This window comes from Lissotriton helveticus, chromosome 11, assembly GCF_964261635.1.
Source record: "Lissotriton helveticus chromosome 11, aLisHel1.1, whole genome shotgun sequence".
NCBI classification, from domain to species: Eukaryota; Metazoa; Chordata; class Amphibia; order Caudata; family Salamandridae; genus Lissotriton; species Lissotriton helveticus.
The window spans coordinates 88,777,331-88,802,018 of NC_136072.1; the positions used below are offsets into that span (position 1 = coordinate 88,777,331).

Below are 24,688 nucleotides of genomic sequence, written 5' to 3' on the forward strand. Positions count from 1 at the left end.
AGTGCATGCCTGAGATACGATCAGCGCGAGAAACAACATTGTGTCAGTTTCAAATCACACACCAATGCTAGAGCTTTTACAGTGACAGAATATAGTTTCAAAGTGCTGCTTTTTCTCATAACGTCAACTGTGAACGTGCATTGAATTTACGGATAAACCTCCCGAGTGGGCTTGAGAGTAACATCAAGGTGTCAATTCTCTCGTGACTGGGAATCAGTGTTCAAGCCTGTGCAGCCTTTAAATTATACTGGTAGTACCATAGAAAAATGCCCAATTGGCACTCACGTCCAACCCCAGTGGGTATCGATCCACTTTCAGACTATGGTGCTCAGTGACCTCAAACTCATTCATTCCTTTATGCATTCTTGTGAAATGATTAAAAGATCAGCCTTGCATTCAGCACTCCTCTTATACCTTGCCATGAAACTATAAAATGATAAGATAATTTAAGGTGAGAAACCCAAATAGACCATTCAAACACTATTTACATACACTAAAAAAATTATTTTCAAAGGGAGCAAGGTTTAAAAGCATTACTGGATATCGATATTGTGGCTGCATTGAAAATTCTCATAATGTTATGTCTGGTGGAACACCACTAACCCAGATGCATCCAGATGCACTGACAGTCCTTCATCACAATTGTGTCCCTTGGGTTGCCTTGTGTGGTATTTTATGATCAGTCTTGATTCCTGTCTCCTTAGTTCTTGGACTCTATCCCCCCCTCTTATTCTAGTTGGGATATTGTCAAGGACACAAAATGAGAGAATGGTGTTGTTTCCATTGTGATGAGAAGCAAAATGTCTTGCGACCGGAAATTGTTTATCATGGTTCTTTATTGCCCTTAGATATACCAAACCCCATTTTTTGGCTGTGTGCATGGTGCTGCCAATGTTGTATTTGTCGCAGGGACACCTAAGGGCATACACAACAAATTCGGTGTTACATGAATAGTGTTTAAGGATTGTAAACGGGCTGCAGTGGGGAGACAGTTTAACTTGGTTTATATTCACGCTGTAAATGCGGTAGGAGTCACGCACCGCAGCATTGACGATCTGACAAAGAAGTGGTATGACCCACGTCTATGGTGGCGTAGAGTCCCAGATGCTGCGTGTTCAGCGCCTGCAGGGGACACGTATGGGAACAATGAACCTCAACCTCTCAAAACTGGCAAAACACATGTGCACAATGACGGACGTTGTGCGTCAACTGACCACAGTTGTAGCAGAGGGGAATCGTGACATCAACAAGACCCTACAGGAGCACACCTGTGTCATCCTAGCAGGACAATGTGGTGTGGGTAGCGCACAAGCTGAGGTTTAAGGAAAAGTTGAGTTATTGTGGCGTGCTCTTGAGGTATCACGCTCTACCTCTTAGAGTGTTTAGAAATATGATCAATATAAGCATCCTCTTGGATTTAGAGGATGACCCTCTAGGCACAGCTCCAGGCTTGTAAAGTACGAATAATCCAATAGGACTTCTCTTAAATTTGATTATTTATTAAGAAGTGAATTGTAATCATTTACTTCTTGAAATTTCTCTTTTTTATATCATCAATGATGCTTGCTGTACATTTCAACAATCATTTTTCAATGGCTTTCCCGAAGCATTTCGTGCACAAAGTGCACTTCTTCAGGGGAGAATCTAAACAAAAATTAATGAACTCATATGAGGATATCATTCTATAGACTAGGGTTTCCTAATGTTGTTAGTGTGGCCATGCAATGATGTTTTGACGGTGACCCCGTGGTTCAAAAGTGAGCTAGTGAAGTTAATCATTATGTTCCTAATTTATTGTGAATAAAATCAACTTCTAACGTGTTGAGATACTAGTGAATAGAAAAAACGATAAGTGAACTATAAAAGATTTCCGTTTGTGGTTTCCAATGGATAGGTTAATATCATGGGTTAGATGTTTGTGTTTATATCAAAGGTCGCGTTAATCTTAGGATATTAGATGGTGCGATTTTGAAGCATGCATCCAGAAGGATAAAAGTGCCTAAAGTCTTAACGTATGATGACACAAAATGTGTCTTACCTGCCGTTATGAAAATGTGTCGAGACGTTCTCTCAATCTGATGCGGTCATGACGGACTCAAAGACGACCCGGCATTCACTCCGCAGTTGTGATTTGGAGTTAGAAATAGGACTATCTCTTTCCGGTGTGTTAGTGTCGGCGCCATTTTAAAGTGGTGATTAAAGCACTTAAATGTTGTGGAACAAAATTAAGACCAAAATAAAAAACAAAGTGCCTAAGGTCTAGAACATATTATGAGGAGGTATCTAATGACTATGTCGTGGTATCAACAATACTGATTATTTCAACATTGATAGTGAAAATTACATGGTAAAACATTAATGTATAAATATGATTTTTATGACAAATAGAAAAATGTTCAAACTGTATCGATCTAGAATTATTATAGATAGCACGCAAATTCCACTCGGTCATTGAGTCCATTTGGCTTCATCGAATTGAGTAAATATATCCAATGATTTTCTCTTTGTAGTAGAGACCTGTTTATATCTCTGCCTTGAGTTTTTTCTATGTTTTCCAATAGTGCAAACTTCAGTTTGCCAATGTTGTGATGTCTTTCTTTAAAGTGTGTGGCTACTGTGGATCTCATGTTGTTCATTCTGATATTGCTTTTATGTTCTGATATTCGAATTTTGATTTTCCTGATAGTTTTGCCCACATAAATAAGTCCACATGGGCATTTTAGGTAATATATCACGTTTTGTGAATCACAGGTAGCTGTCATTCTCAATTTAATGGTTGTACCCCTCATGGGGTGTGTCATGATGTTACCTTTCATTATATTATTGCAGCAACAGCAATTATAACACATTATGGTGCCTTTGAAGTTGCTCCTTTCTGTATCCCTGGTACTCTTCAATATATCTTGTATGTTTTTACTTCTTGTGTAGCCAAATGTTGGCTGTTTGGCTATGAAGTTATTAAAATCAGGTTCATTTGTAAGGAGTTGCCAATGGTTTTTAATGATTTTCTTGTATTGGTGGCTTTGAGTTGAGAATTTAGATATTATAACGGTTTTTAATGATTGATTTTTCTGCGTTTGTTTAAGGAGTTCATTCCTTGTTTTGAGAGTGCTTTTTTGTAATGCTTTTTCCAAGATAGTTCTTGGGTATCCTCTCTCTTCAAATCTTGATATCATTGTGTTGGTCTGTCTCTGTAATTCTTTTTCTTCTGAAACTATTCTCTTCACTCTGTATAGTTGTGATATGGGAAGATTGTTTTTCAATTGGCGTTTGATGGAAGCTTCTGTAATGAAGTAGGTTATTTCGGTCTGTGAGTTTTTTGTATACAGTAGTTTCTGAATCTCTTCCCTTTGCGAGTCAAACGTACATCCAAATATGTAATTGAGTTGTTGTCTGTGATATAGGTGAATTGAATGCGATCATTGATGGTATTTAGTTGCTCCAGGGCTAATTGTAATTCTTGGTAGGTTCCTCGTCATAAAACAAAGATGTCATCAATTAATCTTAAGAATATTATTGCATTTTTCTTCCAAGACACTTGGTTGAGGATGTATTTGTTCTCAAAGATGTTCATGAAGCTATTAGCATATACTGGGGTGGCACAATTGCCCATAGATGTCCCGGTGAGCTGTAGGTACTATTCATTGTCCCATGTAAAATAACTCTGGTATAGAGTAAATGTTAGTAACTCCATAAGGAATATTTGAAAGTTTTATTCCAGATCTGAAGACATGAGGATCTCCTCTATTGCTTCTAATCCTAGGTTATGTGGTATGGAGGTATAGAGTGATTTTACATCTATTGTGCACATCCAAATTTCTTGATTTTCTCATAGTTCAATGGTTGATATTTTGTTAATGAAGTCTGTAGTATCTTTGATATAAGTGTTCATCTTGGTTGCAAAGTTTTGTAGATGTGTGTCCAAAAATTTGCCCACAGGTTCATGTATACTACCTTTAGTAGATACAATGGGACGGAAGGGCGGATTGGTCGGATGTCTATGCATTTTAGGAAGCATATAAATGATGGGTGTTTTCGGATTTTCTTGTTCCAGAAATTTCTTGGTCTTGCCAGTTATAATTCCTTCGGTGTGTGCTCTCTGTAGAATTTGTTGTAATTGTTCTTGAAATTTACTGGTCGGGTCATGGTCTAATATCATGTATGTGTCTTTGTCTTGTACATGTTGTTGTACTTTGGTTTTGTAAAATGAAGAATTCATCACTACTAAGGCTCCCCCTTTGTCAGCCCGTTGAATAACAAAGTTGGTATTGTTAGCTAGGTTTCGTAAGGTGTTCCACTCTTTTTTGGACATGTTTTGCATCTTGGTTTTGTTCCTGAAGTTTAATATGTTGATGTCGTTTTGTACCAATTTCTCCAAATTATCTAATGTTTTGTGACTCACCGGAGACTGAAATGTGCTTTTTATTTTTAATTCCTTGAGTTGATTGTCTGTTTCTCTTTGAGGTAATGATATTATGTACTCAAAATAATGTTGCAGCCGAAGGTTACGCATTAATTTAAATAGACTGACATCCAGTTCCAATTTGTTTGTGTTGTAGACTGGTACAAATGATGAGCCTTTTTGTAAGGTGTGCAGTTCAACTGTATTGAGTTGATAGTCTGAGATATTAATTACTAGTTGGTTATTTTCTTCGGTTTGTTGCGTCTGTTTGATTGAGTGGTTTGTTTCACTAGTGGGGTGATTTCTTCTTTTTCCCCTCCTGGGTCTTCGTTTGTAGTTTGGCCTGATTCTAAAAAAGAAACCATTGTTTGGGTTGTGGGGGCTGTAGATGTGGATGGTTGTTGGGTGGTTGGTTTTGGTGTGGATCTGTTTTCGTCCTCTGATGAGGAAGTTTCTGTATTGGATTGTGGAGGTTTGTTGTGACATCTTTTTGCATAAATTTCCGCCCATGAATAGACTTCACCCATTTTGTAATAGATGGTATCTTTTCTGTATTTTCTGATTTTCCGTTCATTGATTTCTTCCGTGTATTTATCAAGTTGTATTTGTCTGTCTTCCACTGTTTTTTGCCAATCATCCATTGTCATCATTTCTTGTAATTCTGTTTTAGTTTGAGCTATATCTTTTTCTAAATCTTCTAACACTTTGGAGAGTTCATCTATGATCAGTAGAATTAGATCTAAAGAACATTTGTTCAATATTGCAAACCACCGTTCTACAAATTTTGGATTGTTTCTGCACAATAATGGTTTTAGGGGGACTCTTAGGCCTCTAGGGATTCTTTGCCCTCGATGATACTTAATAAGAGTGCTCGCATGGAGTCTCTGATTGATCTCGCGTTTGGTCAAATATAATAACTGTTTCAAATTGTTTTCTTTGTTTCTTTTGTTAACTGATTGTGTGGTATCCTCATTTATGAGAGCATAGATTTTTGACACAGCATCTTCTGCAAATGCGAAAGTTTCTGCTCGTGTTTCTGTTAGTCTAGTGATTTCTTCGTATGTAGACATGTTGATCTGTTCTTCTTGTTTGCAGTGCTGCTCACCTCAGGTCAGATATGATAAAGTACAATGTGGTGTGGGTAGCGCACAAGCTGAGGTTTAAGGAAAAGTTGAGTTATTGTGGCGTGCTCTTGAGGTGTCACTCTCTACCTCTTAGAGTGTTTAGAAATATGATCAATATAAGCATCCTCTTGGATTTGAGGATGACCCTCTAGGCACAGCTCCAGGAGCGCTGAGAGCGCTTAAATGTAAAGTACGAATAATCCAATAGGACTTCTCTTGAATTTGATTATTTATTTAGAAGTGAATTGTAATCATTTACTTCTTGAAATTTTTCTTTTTTATATCATCAATGATGCTTGCTGTACATTTTAGCAATCATTTTTCAATGGCTTTCCCGATGCATTTCGTGCACAAAGTGCACTTCTTCAGGGGAGAATCTAAACAAAAATTAATGAACTCATATGAGGATATCATTCTATAGACTAGGGTTTCCTAGCAGGACAACACAGTAAGCGCAGGAGGCATCGGCAGAACTTGCTCCGTTCTACTGCATCTACTAGGGCCATCACCAAGCTCTGCAACAGCACAGCTGTTTTGTCGCGCAGATCCGTGTCGCTGCAGATAGACCTAGGTCATTACTGAGGGGATGTAGTGAAGGCCTTAGGCCAGGTGACCACTGCAGTTGAACATCTGCAGTCTGGCACATTTAGTGCCAGCAACTTGGGAGGGGGGGAGGCAGTGAGGCGGCATCGAGCGTGAGTAGCGTCTCTGTGCCAGAGACCAGTAACAGGAGGCGCAGTTCGCGCAGCTCTACAGCCACCGACACACATAGTGGTGATGTAGAGGAGCCACCCGACAGGAGGCTGGGGATACGTGGAAAGCGGCAATAGACATGCACTTCCGCCTATTTGTCCATGGTGGTGTAACCATGGGCCAGTTACATATCGTGATCGTACTCCCATGATGCCAACGGATATGTATCTTTTCACAATGTGTTGAGTCACCGTCATGTTTACGAATTATGTATAAATACTTTTACAAGTGCTCATGTGACTTAAACATTTGCACTCCAGAATATAATGTGATGGCTCATTCTTACCTGGCTCTGAAGTGATGTTGTGTGATGTAAGTCCGCCGCCTTTGATCTTCAGCTGTGTTTGGCACGTGTGCCTATCGGTGTTGTGTGGGGGGTTGGTCATCACAAAATTTGTCATCTCCATCCACTTCAATTGGTATCCCCCTTCTTGTCGCAATGTTGTGCAGCATGGCACTCACTGCTATTATCCTGCAGCAGTTACAGGGTTATACTGCAATGCACCTCCCGTCTTATGTAGGATCCTGAAGCGACTTTTAAGGATACCAAATGTTTGCTCTACCGCATTCCTTGTACTGATATGTGCCGCGTTGTAGCACTGCTCCATAGGTGTTGCTGGGTTGAGGTAGGGAGTGAGGAGATATTCACGCAAGGCGTATTCACTGTCACCTACAGGGTGGGGAGCAAAGGGTTAGCGGCATAAAGACAATTACATGTGATGATGGCGTAACAAATAGGTATATGTATGTACCAAGTAGGTGTCCCACTCCGAATTCACAGTTGAGCAGACGCCTGTGGATACCACTGTGTCGGAATATGTAGGAGTCGTGTGTGCTCCCGGGAAACTGCGCTACAATGTCCGTAATGATGTGCTTGGCATTGCACATGACCTGCCTGTTTATAGAGTGATAGTACTCGTTGGCTGAGGGGGGACAGATGGGGACATGCGTGCAGTCAATGCATCCTATGACATGGGGAAATTGTGCCACCTGGTAGAAGTCCTGTCTGGTCCGGTTCTACTGCTGTGGGGTTGTGGGGAAGGTGATGTGGGTATGTATCATTGTCAGCATGGCATCAATGAATTTGCTGAAGAAGCGTGAAAGTGTGCTTTGTGATACGCCTCCGGCAACCGCTACGACCCCCTGGAAACTTCCAGACACCAGCAGGTGCAGGCTGCATAGGACCTGGATGTGCGCGGGGATGTCATTGGTCCTACAGGTTTGGTGCTGCAGTAGTGGTTCCAGGTCAGCAATTAGGCGCATGATCATGGCACGATTTAGTCTGTACTTGTCATAGATTTCGTCGTCATTTTGGCCCAGCAATGTGATTCGCACCCTGAATACCCTGTCCTGGATCCTCCTCCTGCGCTGTGTTGCTGCATTAATTCTCATCCTCCACGCATGCACGTAGAGGGCAGCCATTTTGTATAACATATGGGGTCTCCAGTGCCATTTTTGAAGGGTTTTGATTGTATCTAACCTGTTTCACAAAGTTGCTTTTTTTCTCTTTTTTTTTCATCAACTTTACCTCCTGGTTGAGATTTCCCTGTTCTCCTCATGCTAAATAGCGAATTTGGGGATTTTTGGTATTTGCAAAGTTTGATGCATTCCATTGCGATCATTTATTAGCGATTCGCTATTTCCGGGAGCAATTGAATGTATTGCTATTTTCAAATCGCTATTTTGGGATTCGGTAATTTACAGCGTGGGTCAATTTGCGATTCTTTAGTTTTTTCAGTATTGGGGTTGATGCATTGGGATATGATGTTTTGCGTTTGGTAACAGCCTGTTATACTGATTCGCAATTTTACCAAGGGCTATTTTGGTTGATGCATGTGCCAGTTGGAGGTATATCCTCTTTCTTTAAATCTTTCACACATCATCTTGCTCTCAGTCCTGTAGTCTTCTTAGGTCCTGCAATTGCGTTTGGCTCGCAGAAGTTCACCCATTGGGATACATTTGATGAGACTGCCTGGAACATCTAAGGGCAATAAAGAACCATGATAAACAATACCCGATCGCAAGACATTTTGCTTCTCACCACAATGGAAACAACACCCTTCTCTCATTTTGTGTCCTTGGCAATATCCCAACTAGAATAAGAGGGTGGAGGGTATGACAGCGCTAGAAAACATAGGGCTCAATTCACAGAACTAACTTAAGAAAAAATCCTAAACTTACTACCATTTTCGTATTCACAGAAGGCACTTACACATTTTGGTATTCACAGAAGACACTTACTCATTTTGGTATTCACAGAAGTTAGGACTCCTAACTTTAGGACTCCTAAATGCCTTCTGTGAATACCGAAATTCTTAAAATTAGGATTTTTCTCAGTTTAGTAGTAGTAAAGTTAGGACTTCTAACTTTAGGACTCCTAAATGCCTTCTGTGAATACCAAAAGTCTTAAAATTAGGATTTTTCTCAGTTTAGTAGTAGTAAAGTTGAGGAAAATCCTAATTAAGAAATAGATTTATTTAATAAACAATTCTGTCTGCGAAATATAATTTTGCGTAATCAGAAATCCAACAAGGAACATTCTTTGGAAAATACTTTATTTTTAAGGTCGGTTTTTATGGATGCAGCATGCGGGATGCTAGTGTAAAAAACATTATTATGCACACATTTTTTTTTACTACTATGCAGTAGCAGTTTCATTTTCACTTACAGGCACGTTACTTAACTGGTGCACTATGTTTAGAACAAGAGTGAGAGTAGATAAATACACACAAGGACACAGCACAGATACAAGATCTGGAGCCTAATTAAATTTGATGAAATATTACCATAGTTACTGTCTTCATCAACTATAGAGATGCCAAGTTGCTAAGATATTATTTTAGTAAGGATATTAAAATGTTCCCTAAAAATCCATTACGTTAGAAGACAAATGGGAACTGGGCATGCACATTTACTGCATCAATTTAGATGATGCCGGGGGAGTTATGTCTGAGTCAGGAGAGGAAACTTTACTACATAGCAAAATTAGAAAGCTGTAGTTGGTGTCCAAGGAGGGATAGGCCATTGAGAATGATTCATCAGTTGGCAATCCTCTTGAAGGCTCAGTGATTCACGACAAGGCGGTTTGTGCATTTGCTTCAGCATTTTACTAAGCAGGTTAATTTGAGTGTGTATTGAAAATGGGAAATATTATACCTGTACTATATTTTTTCAAGTAGTGAAAAAAGGATTACATTGCTGGTTGAATCATTTTGACTGACATCCAAAACACCTGTGCTCAGCCTACTTAAAACAGCGATATTATTGTATAAATATTAACAGAATGTCTGAGGACCTAGCTAGATCTCTTATGGGCTGTTAATATACATTTCTTGAAACTTTTGAGTACTTGGTCAGAGTTTTCAATTTACAGTATGCCTGGTCTATATCCTGCTGTTTTAAATTACAAAAGCACAAGCAATCAATTATGTGACTGTGGAAGAGGGCGAAATACATGTACCTTACTTTACCTCTCATCGCAGCTTCTGGTGCAACTAGCATGGCTGAGGTATTTAAAACCTCACAGTTCCCTCTTTGCCTTCAATAGACCAGGCACGATCAGAAGGATTTGAGGGAAACCTAGTGAAAAATAATCAATGTACATATTTATTTTTCATATCCTTTTTAATATTTCTGAATACTACTGCTTGTCTACCATTTCACAACCTTATGCACTGATCAAAATGTAGAAAGATTTGAATTCTACTTTAGTTGGAAAGTAAATAAACTAACTGGTATAGCCTGATACTAAAAACTGTTGCTGCTTGTACATTTTCCAAAATTTTCGAACAATTGAATTAGAAACAATTGGCACAGTCATTGAGCAAAGTGTGAATTGTTGCCGCATTCAAGTTTGCACATACATTTTCCCAAAGTAGACAGGAAAATGCTTGCTTCCTTGATGGTACAGAGATCAGCTGCACCCCTTTCCACCTCTAATTATGAGCATGATCAAATATTCGTGTGCACAATGGCATAGATTTGCTGGAGGATTTAGCAAGATAGGAGCAGCATCTCCTCATAGCATTTGATTTTTTGCAGAGGCGGGTCCATAAAATCTTTTGAAAATGTTAGTTTGGCGAACTGAGCTGTTGAACTTCTTTTATGGTCTTGTCTATGGTAATGTTAAGAAGAAAAAAGAGGCTTATCTGCAAAAAAGGCATGGGTTCTACTGCAGAAGGATTAGGTCCCACTGGGATCAATAGGAAAATAACTTTACCACGGTTTTTATTAGGTCAGGAGTCGACAGCGCATGCGCTATCTTTTTGAGACATGCTGTATTCACTCTGTGAGCTTACAGCCCGCCCATGGCTTTCAATTTGTTACTTCTACTGTTCTTAAAAAAGACTTGCTTTCTATTGGGTAATCTTTCTTCTTATTCTCTGCTTGTTGTCTTTTGTGTCCTCCCAGGGAGTAGGGAACAAGTACTGTATCTTCATGCTTTGTTGTTTATCTATTAATTGTTTGGACTATTTATTTCTTTGTTGCCTGCTGATGTTACTGTTTGCTTGTGTTCAGCTTTGGCACCCATAGCTGCTTGCGTTTTAATGCAGCATTCGTCCCTCTCACTTCCTCCCTTGTGGATCACACGAGGCATTGTATTCCCTCCCTCTCCCCCTTTTTAAGGGGGACAAGAAGTGTGCAGACAAGAAGAAAGAAATGAGAAAACACAGTTCTGGAAGGAAAGGGAAGTAAAAAAATCTGTTTGTACCTTTCTTTTTTGATTTTGCTAAATTTGTGTTTGTGTCATCTTATTGCTTTTTTACCTGATTCTATGAGTGATGCGAGCTGTCTGAGGGATCCGGGTCCCCCATGGCCACTCTGGGGTAGGGAGGAGGAAGCTTCGCCGACTAGAGAGTGGACGGGGCTGAGTTTTCTCTCTGAGCCTCTTCTTGCACAGGCTCTCTGCTTTCACCAATGCCACCACTGCTCCATTACCATCAACTTATCAACCACCATTTCTGTGTTGCAGAAGTTGTAAACCTCTGCCCACCATGCAATTGCAGCAAATGGCTTGAGAGTAAAGTAGGACCATTTGTCTGTGAGCAAGCAAGGATTGAAAATACTCCCAGAAAGCTTTGTTTTACAATTGAAATTTAGTATGGGAAGGTACACACTCTTGTTTTATGGCTCTCTTCAAAACTGATAATGAGTTTGTTATATTGAAAATGCATGTATTTTGAATGGCATTTCCTAAAAGAAGAACAAAGTGATTCTTGTACATAGCGAGAATGCATATTGTGACGTCAGCTGAGCCTGGTCTGCAACAATGGGGCCTTTCTCTTCATTTTGCCGGGGCTGCCTTCAGAGTCAGATTGCCATGACTTTGAGTAGAGCCTGGTGCAGAAGATGACGTTAATGTCACCCTTCCCTTCTTTGTGCCATTACATGTTTTCCTCTGATTGAAAGACAATAGACAAACCGTTGTGGCAACAATGGAACAACCAAAACAATACCAATACAAAACACTGTGCTTCTTCCAGTGCTAGAAATTCAACTGAGGGACCTTGTACACCATTTTATGAAGGAGACAATGTAATGCCACATAACGTTATTTTTTCCCCACAGTGTTTCTGTTGTCTAATAAAGACTTATTCTTGTGTTAAGTATTCAGTGTAGCTAGAAGGAGTTAATTCGACGCAATATATATAAAACAGCTTAAGCACAACTTTTGGGTCTGCATCCTTTCTTGCTGAAAAGCGTATTTGGGAACGGAGTTCAGAATATTTATATATATGATTTACTTAGATGGTCCAGTTGAAGGCAGGAAGCCGAAACGCGTAGACCGTCCAACTGATGCACTTTTCTTTGCACATGGTGTGTAATTAAAAAAATCGTGAAAGAAAAACTGCTGCTGTGCCGTGTCTTTATCTGCGGAAATCGTGAGAGAAGAAGCTGATGTGATATATATATATATATATATATATATATATATATATATATATATATATATATATATATATATATATATATATATATATATATATATATATATATATATATATATATATATATATATATATATATATGGATGGGACAGAACAGTTTGCTTTGCTTCAGGATATGGGGAGGAAAAACGCAAGAAGATAGTTTTTTCACGTGACTAAGGGGCAGGGTTGCACAATTATTGGTTGTGATCATACCACATAATGCGCAAGTGCAATTATTATCTTCTCTTTATGTAAACAACAATGTGCCACTTATTTCTTGCTGTTACCAAAGAGGAACAGGTTGGGTAAGTTTGTGGGTATGAAATATTTACATTATTCACCTGAGTAGCCATTGCAGAGATTGCAGAAGTGAGCAGTAAAGCACGGCTCACTTTCCATTTTATGTTCATTAGTATTCCTCGTGACATGTGACAAACATGAATAAAGAGAAGGGCGCACGTTTCTGTCTCCAGGTACCTGCTGAGCAGGTTTGGTACTCCCATGGTCTCTGTGCCTGGATTACACAACAACTTTGCCTGTTAGAGGACAGGACTTCTGAGTTAGCAGCCCGGGGGTTGTTGGCTCCTTATGTGAACAATCTATTTATTTATTTATTTATTCATAAAGTTTTATATAGCGCACACAAGATCCCGAAGGATATCAGAGCGCTCCAGCCATTTCACCCATTCAGCCTACAGCCCACTGCTTTTTTAGTTGGGGAAATTTGTGATTCACATCCCCCAAAAATCTTCATGTTTGCTATTTGAAAACTTGTGGAACACTTACACATCCACAAACATCACACGTGCATTGAACCCATACTTAACGATAATCTGTCGCTATAGTAATAATGTCATGTTTTCATGAAAATTGCTGTTATTTATCTGGGTAAGTCATAAATAATGATAGTTCTTCTGCTTCATATAAGAATAAGTACTGGTGAGGTTTGTCAACAAAAATGGCACGATATGACCTTCACTTTTCTTATTACATCAAATTAATGCCTTGAATGAACTCATTTGTATTGACACTACCTCCATGCCAAGATGGCCGCCTTATGACATCTCTCAGAGCTCCATTCAACCAACACTGAGCACATAAGAAGTGTTTCAACCAAAAATGCTCCATGCTAGACAGCGTTTCAGTTTCATATTTGGACACTCTTTATAAGGGTCACATGTAGTATGCTTTGCAAAATTATTTCGGCTCTGTGGCACTCTAAAATATATTTAAAAATCAAGTTAGTTGTAATTTGCATATTTGTATGATGAATCATTTGTGGGTACTTTGGTGAAATAAGATGTAGTAAAAAGTACACCTCAGTGATGGCTAAAGTGAGGTTGACACTCTGTTCGGATTCTCACCTTTCAAGAAAATAAGTGCTTGAGTGATAGCTTGAGTGATATTTTGCAGTGGAAATGGGTAACATTCAGCCTTTGGAAGGATGACTCTAGTAATAAAGAGCAAACTTCAAAGGTCTAACTATTTAATCTCAAGTACAGTCCAGAACACTTCTCTGTATCTAGCAAATGTGTTTGAATACACCAAGAGCTGAGGTTTGATTCCCAAATACTGCCAACAAAGATCCATCAATCTAAGATGGCCGCCACCATTGCAAGTCTTGTGAGAGTTCCATGGTTCCTTGGGACTAGTAGTCTGTTTTGACTCTACCTGTGTGTTTCGTCTAGTTTTTGTGTCACAGACGGGATACCTCACACCAAGTAGAATCTATACTCAACACATACGACTGACCTCTTTTACTGTGAAATACCTGCGCATCCAGACAGTTTGGAGAAGCACATCTCCTTGCCAGTCCAGTATACTGTTAAGTGTGGTCCATGAATCAAGGCATATGTTCAACTTATGCACTTATTTGTGATGTTCTCCTCAGTGCAACCAAATCCCAATTATTTTAAAAGAAGGTTGCCATTTTGAGATGTAGTAAATATGGATTCTGTAGACTTTTTTGGAAAGTGTAGGTGTTTAAACTAATGTCATGTTTTCCATTAAATTTGTATCTTAAAATTACTTGTTCTTCCTTTTCTTCTATTTTGAAGCTTAAAGTTTTCAGTTATGTTTGCAATTTAGATTTTTGGAACAGAAGTTATTTGAACTCTTTTGAGGCAGTGTATGTGCATATGAACTATGACCAAAGAAAATAATTATGTGTAAATGGTTATAGATAAAAATGTGTAGTTTTTAGTAGATTTCCAGGTTTCATTCATTTTGGAGGCAGATGCAAAGGAGCCGTGACTGTCTGGTGTCTTTTCCCCTTATACATCATTTTAATTATTAATACAGCTCTATAAGTTGACAACTGTTGGTTTGAATGTAAATAAATGTACTCGTTCTAGCAGTTACATTTGTAATTTTTGTTTCAGTTGTTAGATATATGTTTTTATATCTCCCGCCAGGAAAGAGTTTGTGAGATGTTCATCGGCTTGGTTCCGCTGCAAGCTACGCACCACCAGCAAAGAGCGCAATGACTGTCCCGAATTCAACCGCTTCCTGCAGCCCGTGAAAATGACCAGGGACAGTGGTTGCCACCGAAGACTGTCTTCGGTTTGGATTCTGCGCAGCCTTAAAATTGGTTTTGCGACGGAGAAATGATGAACACAGCATAGAAACAATATTAAAAAAAAACGGCATTACCCCCTGGAGGGTGTGATTGTGGGGTAAGCACACTACAAGTTCCAGCATGCTTAGAAAATGGTGCCATCAGGGCGACCACCAGAGGGCAAAAATGTATAAAATGAGCATGTTACTAAAGGTGCGCTTTCCCTATATGCCGGGGCTTACCTTTGAAAAAGGTCATGAAGACCGAAACGCGCCAGGACTGCCCATGCTGTAAATAAATGAATTTTGACCCTCATCATTGTGAGTGTGGCTATGTCTTTCCCGCTAGGAGAGAGTTTGTGTGATGTTCAGCGGCTTGCTTCCGCCGCAAGCTATGCACCGCCAGCAAAGAGTGCCGTGATTGTCCCGAATTGAACCGCTTCCTGCAGCCAGTGAAAACGACCAGGGATAGTGGTTGCCACCAAAGACTGGATTCGGTTTGGACTCTGTGCAGCCTTAAAATTGGTTATGCGATGGAGCAATGATGAACACAGCAAAAAAGCGATATTAAATAAAATGGCGTTTCCTACTGGAGGGTGTGATTGTGGGGTAAGCGCACTGCAAGTTCCAGCATGCTTAGAAAATGGTCCCATCAGGGCATCCACCAGAAGGCAAGAATGTATAAAATGAGCATGTTACTAAAGGTGCGCATTCCCTATATGCCGGGGCTTACCTTTGAAAAAGGTTATGAAGACCGAAACGCGTCAGGACTGCCCATGCTGTAAATAAATGAATTTTGACCCTCATCATTGTGAGTGTGGCTATGTCTTTCCCACCAGGAGAGAGTTTGTGAGATGTTCAGCGGCTTGCTTCCGCCGCAAGCTATGCACCGCCAGCAAAGAGTGCCGTGATTGTCCAGAATTGAACCGCTTCCTGCAGCCAGTGAAAACGACCAGGGACAGTGGTTGCCACCAAAGACTGGATTCGGTTTGGACTCTGTGCAGCCTTAAAATTGGTTATGCGATGGAGCAATGATGAACACAGCAAAAAAGCGATATTAAATAAAATGGCGTTTCCTACTGGAGGGTGTGATTGTGGGGTAAGCGCACTGCAAGTTCCAGCATGCTTAGAAAATGGTCCCATCAGGGCATCCACCAGAAGGCAAGAATGTATAAAATGAGCATGTTACTAAAGGTGCGCTTTCCCTATATGCTGGGGCTTACCTTCAAAAAAGGTCATGAAGACCGAAATGCTTCAGGACTGCCCACGCTGTAAATAAATGAATTTTGACCCTCATCATTGCGAGTGCGGCTATGTCTTTCCCGCCAGGCGAAAGTTTGTGATATATATATATATATATATTCACCAAAAAGATGCCCTGAGGCAAGAACGCCTCCAATAGCTGAGTGCTTGACTAATCCTTTTAATAAAAGACCAGCGATTCAGCTCTGAAAATAACAGCCTCCTTACAGGTTTCAGAGCTCGTGAGCTCCTTCATCAGAGGTAACTGTTGATAAAACTGAAATGGTCCACGGCACCATACTGCACGCACATCATTTATGCGGCCCTGTGGGCCTCTCAAGTGAGTTTCTGTTTTTTTGGCATGCTGGTACCTGTTGTTTCCTACGAGAAACGTATTCCCCCAGTGGGTTTAGTTTTTGTCAATGTCGTTTCTTTCTTTTTTTTTTTTTTTTTTTAAACGTTTATTTGCAGCAATAGGATATACATTCGTGGGCCTACAACCAATTCGGCCGGCTCCAAGTCAAAAAGCGATCAAAAGTCGAAATAAGCAACACAAGGCCAGTCGGCAGGCAAGCAAACATATATAAAACATTACTGAAAAAGGAACACGCGACTTCAACGGCCCAGTCTCAGGAACAATGAAGGTCCATTTTATAATAAGGGGAACAAGGCTCATGGCAGGGTCGTGGAGAACACGGGAAAGCCCGGTGTACAGGAATACACCCTTGTCAAAATGAAAGGAGGGGGGGGGGGAGGATGCGAAGACACGAGGTCATCGTAGCATAAAACAAATGCAAAATATAAGATAAGCATACAAATACTACGAGCATCGCATGCCCCCCACCCAATGATACGCTGACAAACGCAAGGGGAGCAGATAAACTGCACGAACTCAACCAACCCGCCATACTAGCCTGGGGAAAAAAGGGGGGGTGGGAAGAAGGGGGGGGGAAGAAGGGGGGGAAGAGGGGGAAAAATAGGGGGGAAACTGAGGGAAAGGATTCAACAAGGACTAGAATTAGGAAGAAGGAAAAAAAAAGAGGAACAAAAAGAAAGAAAATAAAAGGAGAAGCATAACGTACAAGAAGGGCGCCGCCCTGAGCCAAGCAACCCGCGGCTAATAACACAGAAGAAAATAAAAAGCTGGCGAGAGGAAGGGTATGGAAGTCGCGACAGAAAACATCAAAAACTGAGAAAAGTGGCATAGCAACAGACTCCAACCCACACATGCCAGAGAAGCGAGGACAGAAGCGGCACCTCTATAAAGGGATAGAAAAGGGCCATAGAACCAAGAAAATAAACATCTGAAAGACCCCGCCCACCCGTCCCGCCCCGCACCCCTGCAGAAGGCTACGGCCTACCCTCCAAACAGCGTGCCTGTCGCCCTAATCCGAAACCCGAAATATAGTAAAGACAGAAAGAAGAATAAGGAGACAAAAAAGAAGGAGAGGAAGGAATATGAAACAAAAACAAAAAAAATAATAATATGGGAGGGAGGAGCCAGAGGATACGAACAAATATACTCGGCTGCGGCCCTCCCCCGACCATCAGATGAATAACTACCAGATCAATATTGCACCTTCACATACATCAATAACCCGCAAAGGGGGGGGGGGGGGGAATATTCTTTTGCAAAGTCTCACAATATCGAGAATACAAGCGACAGTACGACAGGCAGGTAACCCAGCAGTCTATCGATGTTGTGCAACTTACCCCCAGCCCTTCCTAACCACGAAACCAACCCAATAAAGGACAACATGGAGCAGACCATCCAATACAGAATAATCGGAATGCTGACTAGGGTTACGGCAGTGACGTAGATTAGGGAGAGCCACCAAGCTACTGGGATACAAAAAATCAATGAAACAAATCAATTGTAGCAGCAACAGCAGGGCAGGCAAAAATAAGCAGGTGTCCAGTCTCGCAATTCGACAATACAAAGGCACCCCTCCAGGACAAAGGCATGAATCCATCGAAGCGAGAGCAAACAGCAGTCCACCACAGTTCCCAACTACCCGGGAAGGAGCAGGTCTCCGCGTCGTGTGCAAGTCCTCAAATTCCGGGCGGTGAAAAACCGGAGGTTCAAAAGCCACTGGCCCATCAAGCGGCCGAAGAACAGCGGCATCAACTCTTGGCGCAGCCAGAGGGGGCAAAACAATGGAGACAGCAGGCCGATAAGGGTGCATGAAAGAGCGTCGACCCAAAATGGCGGCGGGCCGTATGGAGTCGGTAGAAGCACCGGGGGCCAAGACAGCGTATAAGGACATCAAGGCGTCTAGGACATCTCCGAGCGTGTGTTCAAGAGCACACGCCCAGGCCCCCGTGCAGTCCGGCCAGCAAAGTTCTTCGGTGCAAGGCGGAGCACCCCCCACATTGCCGATAGCCATCTTGTGAGTTTCGCCGCCCCGCACTCCACCGTGGGCCTCCAAACGGTTCCCAAATGTAGGACTTTACAGAACTCCGGAGGTCCCCAACAACGGTCTCACTGGCACAGAAAGGGTAGACTCTCGATGGGGGGGGGGGCCCCGTACGAACAGCGGCGGGCCCCCACAAGCGAGAGCCAGGCGCAGGGTCCAAGGCCGCCGGCCAGAACAAAGGCGAAGGGACCCCTCCACACAGTCAGCCCCAACACATCTCGTCCCCTTCCAGCCGCATGGTCCACAAATCGGGGCCGGTTCAGGATCACCGGGGTATACACACAACGGCTCCCACCAGTGGCCCATCCTCTCGGCCGGGGCCGGCAATCTCAGCACCGCCGGTCGGGTCCCACAGGCGAGGCCCCGGTCTCAAACACCCGGAGGCCCCAATCTGCTCGAGGACACAACTGCGGACCCACAGCACGCAGGAGCTTCCGGACCAGACAGTGAGTAGGAGTAGATCATTAAATTCCAATAGCTGTAGTGAAGTATCGTCTCAGTACAGGATAAATTGCAGGATATTCGAGGTTGGCCGGAGGGCCGACGGAGCCGAGCTAAAAGGCGACCATCACGCTCCCGGGCTAGGCTCCTCCTCTCTGTCCTTTCTTTCTTGAATTAATTCAGCCCCAGTGGGCGCCGGAATGTGATCCCAGTCGTATTATCAAATCTCTGCAGTGCCAAAGGTTTTGAATGTTCAAAGCCTCTTAGACCATATTTGGTGCTTGAAGGGTGTGGCGTCCTCTTTACTGGGGTGAGTCTTTGACATTATTCTGCATTTTGTCCATCATTTGTTCTTTTTGCAACCATTTGTTTATGCCATCCCGCACCAGACATAATTATTCACCATTTCCTTTGGGATTTCAAATCTGGACTCCTGTGAATATACTGCAGGTATGCTGCCACCAATATTGCTGTTGCTGGATCCAACTTGGAGGGCTCAAATATCCAGCTGTCTAAGGCTTAGCTCATGGGCCATCTTCCTTTCCACTATGGCTAGCATCCTCTCTAGAGCTTACACCTTCTCAGGCTTAGCAATGGCAAGGGTCTGATTCTTGTCCTTCTCCATCTTGGCAAGCTCTAGCTTTAGCGTCTCTCCTCCTTCCTGTCCACCATCTCCTCTGGGGACAGTCTCTTTGAAGACACACTGCTGCCTGGCTTAGAATGGACTGCCAGTCCTGGGAGAAAATTGCTCCCCATCTTTGTAGGCTGCATGACAAGACCCTCTGTCAGGTCCCGCTCTGATCCTTCCTCAGACACAGATCACTCCTTGTCATCAATTTTCCTTCCAGGTAGGCAGCTGCCCATGCTGTTAAGGTTTTTTGAAGCACAGCTACTTGGCGGTCCCTTACGGACCAACCCTCTCTCATGGCACAACCACTTGAGCTAGGCCACTGTCTATACCTCCAGATTGGTCAGCTCAAATTCCATATTACCAAGCAGGACCCCCAACTATGCAGAAAATATGGAACTTTGGAAAAAAAACAGGACATGTCAGATCAGGTAGAATTGAAAAAGGCTCAAAATGGTCTAAGTATAGAGTTGTAGTGAACAATGAGTTACTATATAGTATTACTCAAAAACAAGTCCTATCCACCCGCTGATCACCATTGTTAGGAATGGGATTCATGTATGGATAAGGTATGCAACCATGCCAGGCAGGAACCACCACTCTTGTTAGGGTAAGCTAGACACACTTAAAGCTAACATGTGCTCAACCTCTGACAGCTTGGCACAGAGCAGTCAGGCGTATCGAAAGAGGCAATGTGTAAAGTATTTGTGCAACACACACATGTAACATAATGAATACACAATAAATAGACTCCACACAGGTTTATAATAGTAGGTTATTATATTATAAACAAAACAAGGCCAAAATGACAAAAAAACAAGATCAGCAAGCCTGGCTCAGCCTTTCATCATTTCAACGTTAAAACATTGGGCTGGATAATAGCAACCTATTCTTTAGAGTAGAGAGTATTATTAAGCAGCCCAATGTTTTAACGTTGAGTGCTGTGAAGTGGCAAAGTCCAGTGGCCAGTGCTATATAAACAGGGCCGGACTGGCCATAGCGGGCGTTTCCCCTGTGGTCCGCTAGGGTGGGGGGCCGGTTTTGGGCACCTGGGGGGCCGTTTTTGTTACCCGGGGTCGGCAATATCGGCCCCCTGTAACAAAATCGGCCGAACTGCTCGGCTGCACTCCCGGGGGGTTGGGGGGGGGGGGGAGGTGGCTGAGCAGTGTGCCAGGGCCGGTTTCTGTTGCCGTCCGGCCCTGTATATAAAAAACATTATTATTCTTTAACAGCTTCAATTTATAGGTTTCTACATTAGAACAAACTCCTGAATGTGTTCTCTGTAGCTATTAGTTTAAAATGCAGTCAAGCGCAAGCGGTATCTATCACGCTGTACAAAGTCATTGTCTAGAAATGTCTCCATTTTATTGAAGAATTAAGCCAGTAGCAGTAATGGGAGGCTGGCTATTCACTTAACAGGCACACAGACATTTAATTTTCAAATTCAAAAGAATCTTTATTCGACCAAGTGAGGCACTAAAAGCCACATTTCAATACAGTACATCCATAATAGAAAATAAAATAATCATAATAAAGCAATTAAATGAGAAAGATCGTACGTCACATTAATGCTCCATGAGAAAAAATGGCACAGTGACTCATTAGAACAGCCAAATTGTCAAAAAAAATGTTAACAGGGAACAAATATGATTAAAAAAATTAACCAGCGGTGTCCAACACTAAGAAACAGTGGTGGGCAGGTGGAGTGGGTGCGAGGGATCGCGGGGAGGGAGAGAAAAATAAAACTAAGACTTACCTGAAGCTGCTAGCAGCCATGTGCCTCTGTGATTCGCTTCTTCCTGGTCCCAGCCGACACAAGGACAGCATCAGAGACTCCCTGTGCAATCACCACGCTGCTATCAAGATATTACCAATAGCATGAGAGCAGCGTGGGGAGTGGCCTGAGCAGGCTGGTTTAACGTTCGCTCAGGTTCAGGGTGTCTCTGCTGTTTCTCCAACTCAGCTGTGCAATACAGCTGGGTTGTAGAAACCTAACTGCGCATGTCTGTTTGGTCGGCCTAAGATGGCCAGCCAAACAGACATGCACACTTAGAAATGCACATGCCACTTCATTCCTCCTCCCTCCCTTGGCCCGGCCCTCCCTGTCTCTACACACGCTGGCTCAGTCAGCAGCTGAAATAAAAACAATAATAACATTTTGTTTTATTTTTCAGCTGCTGACTCTGAGCCAGTGAGGCAACACTCCTCCGCCACTGCAGAGGAGCCGCCGCTGCATTGAACACTTTAATAAAGTGCATGATGTGTATTAAAAATATAAATAGGCTATTTTTAAAACCGAATTTGTTAAAATACAGTAAGATACAATACAAAGTGTATGTTATATCAATATTTTATCAACACCAATCAAACAAGGGGAATTACCCCTCCATAGTTTTCCTGGCTAGAACTGACGCTTTAAGAAAGGTGCACGCCCTAAGACAAATAGCACATTGTTTCAGTAGTTGTATATGATACAAAACCACTCATCTACAGTGACCCAGTGAGCTTAAGAAAGGTTTGAGAAATAGTCTGCAGGAATGACTAAAATGAATTAAAAAAAACATATCATGTAATAGCGCCTGCTGAGACCCCATCACAGGTGCAAGGCAGAGCAGTTCCCCCTGAGGTGTCAAATGTGGATTCCCATGCTCAAGAGCCGCCAAACCGTACCAGCTATAAAGAGGAAAAGGAGAGACCGCTCCCATTGCGTCAAATCTGATGAAACATAAAAGGCGGACTCTGCTCTATCAAATTGCCTATATCAACCAGCATTGTGCTATTCAGAAACTCGGTTTGCAACCTTCCCTCCACACAATACTTTCAAGAGAGACTCTTTATCCCGAGTTTGTCTTCTTTGTTTATACCCTTAGGTGACATAAACAGAAAGGCCAACCCCAACGCCTGGAGTGTTTTAGAGATATAACTCAGTCAGGGAATAGCACACCCTTCACCCAGACTGAGGCAGTATGAGATGACATCCTACAAAGCTGTGCTTACGGGTTGACCCATACACTAACCCAGGGTAAAAGTGGGACCAACTGAACCCTATCGTTGATGTGGTGCCGGTTTAATTCCGTGTGGATGATTTTAATTGGACAGTTGGCGTAAGATGTAAAAGCCTGCGACATACGCGGTTTTCCTCAAGCTGGAGAGTGGAGCTATTGTGATTTTAATTCCCATATGTATCCAGCAGGTCATAGTGAAATGAACGGATTAATGGATGCATTAACAAATTCATTAATGTAGTTTTCGCACTCACACTCCTTGGCCTATTGGTGCAAACATAAAGTTTTGCTTTCATAATCAATCTATACAACTTTATTTGGAATGGCTTCATTTTCCAAGGGTGGAATTGGTTTCTAAAGGCTATTTTCATGGAAATCCACTTAACTCCAATTTTCCTTTTTGGTGTCTTGATTGACATCTTTTAGTCGCTACCTAGTTGACTCAAGCATGCAGCCTGCTTTGAAGCACTCTCACGTTGGGTTTGATTTAGAATCCCATTTAAGCTGCTGCCATAATGTGGATGCCTTGGGCGATTGGGAAGTGATATTTTTGGTTTATAGGGTCATTTATTAAGCTTTAGCAGTTAAATGTACTGTGCTGTAAGTCAACCCCAGACATAATTCATGGTCTTTGATTATTCCTAAAGGGAAGGGGGACTCTAAGTATCTACCAATGGTCATTTAAAGTTGAAGGTACCGTAAAATTAAAGAAATGTTTATATGTTCATGTTATTTCATGATAAACAGGAAAACACTGTGATATAAATAAGCAATTAGCTCTTAAGCTGAATCCTTAAGGTTTCCTAATTTTTCGGGCCATTATTGGTTCACACTTGAACTGTAGTAACACCATGGGGCATAGTTACTTACATTTCATGCAACGCAGCAAGGCAACTTGCTGCAGAGCATTGAATAAAAAGGAGTCAGTAGAAATGTGCCATATCAATTAAGTTATGGCGGATTTCTGTTGTTTCCTAGCACTGGCGCAGTAGCGTTGGAAGGGGGGGCAGTGAGTGCGGGCCGCCCCAGGTGTCATCACTGAGGGGGGTGACAAAATGTCAAAAATATGTGTTTTAAAAATGTTTTTATGCCTTTTTGTCAAGCATGGGGTGACAAGTGTCATCACTGAGAGGGGTGACAAAATGGCAAAAATATGTGTTTTAAACACATATTTTTGCCATTTTGTCAAGCCGGGGGTGACAAGAAATTTTCAGCACCAGGTACCACCTGACCTTGCTACGCCACTGCACTGGTGGATGGTACGCTCCCTAGCGCCACCACAATTACCCTTGCAGCATTGTACAAGGGATCCTGCATTACAGGCAGGATTGTTTTCAACATGGAAAGGATACCTTCCCACACAAAAACTACCCTGAAAGACATTTTCATATTTCTGTGTGCACTGCAAAATACAGCATGCATGGAAAGAGAAAGTAACAAGGAGAAATAAAGATATTTTTCCTCGTTACGACTGGTTCAAAGTGGTGTAGCTTTTTTTTTTTTTCTGTTTTTTAACTTTTTATTGTTCAGTATGTTGTACAGCTTAATCCTTCTTGGCAGCAGCCTTCCTCATTGCCGACAGGACGTTGCTGAGCTCTTCCCTCTTTCGCTTGGCACGAATGTGAGTACCAACCCTTTTCTTGATAAATTTAAGAGCACGCTTGTCCTTGGACACTTTGAGCAACTCCATGGCACGCCTCTCATAGGGAGCGAAGCCGCACACTTCACGAATCATGTCTCTAACAAATTTGGTGTGTTTGGTCAAACGCCCTCTCCTGCGGCACTGTCTGGGCTTGGACACATTCTTGGTAACTTTGTGACCTTTGTTAAGGCCAACGGCCATAGGATAGCGGATTGCCATAGCTGCACTCCGTTATGGCGGACACACCGGAGCGTGGTGTAGCTTTTTGAACCATTCTCCAGTTTACTAGCTTTAGTAATCTAGAAATGCCCCAAAATCCACAAATAGATGCATAGCCATGCCCATTCTCCACCCATGGAACAGCTCCCTGACGCAAAGTAATGCAAGGCAGCACTATGCAGTGAAACAACCAACACTAAACCATGCAAATTTGATTTGTGTGGCTTCGTAAATCACAAATAACATGTTGCTCCGTGGCTGTGCCTAAAATGCGGGGCGTCCACATGGCTAAATCTTAGTAAATCTGCTCCCTTGTACCTAGGGCTCCT

At 42.1% G+C, this 24,688-nt stretch overlaps 1 protein-coding gene across 1 annotated transcript; it reads right to left on the minus strand.

Annotated features, from left to right (window-relative positions):
• Positions 1-23,989: 23,989 nt before the first annotated feature.
• Positions 23,990-24,384, minus strand: LOC144792844 (large ribosomal subunit protein eL36). The gene has a single exon (XM_078668040.1). The coding sequence runs from the start codon at positions 24,357-24,359 to the stop codon at positions 24,042-24,044; it is 318 nt and encodes a 105-aa protein (XP_078524166.1). The 5' UTR covers positions 24,360-24,384; the 3' UTR covers positions 23,990-24,041.
• Positions 24,385-24,688: the final 304 nt, after the last annotated feature.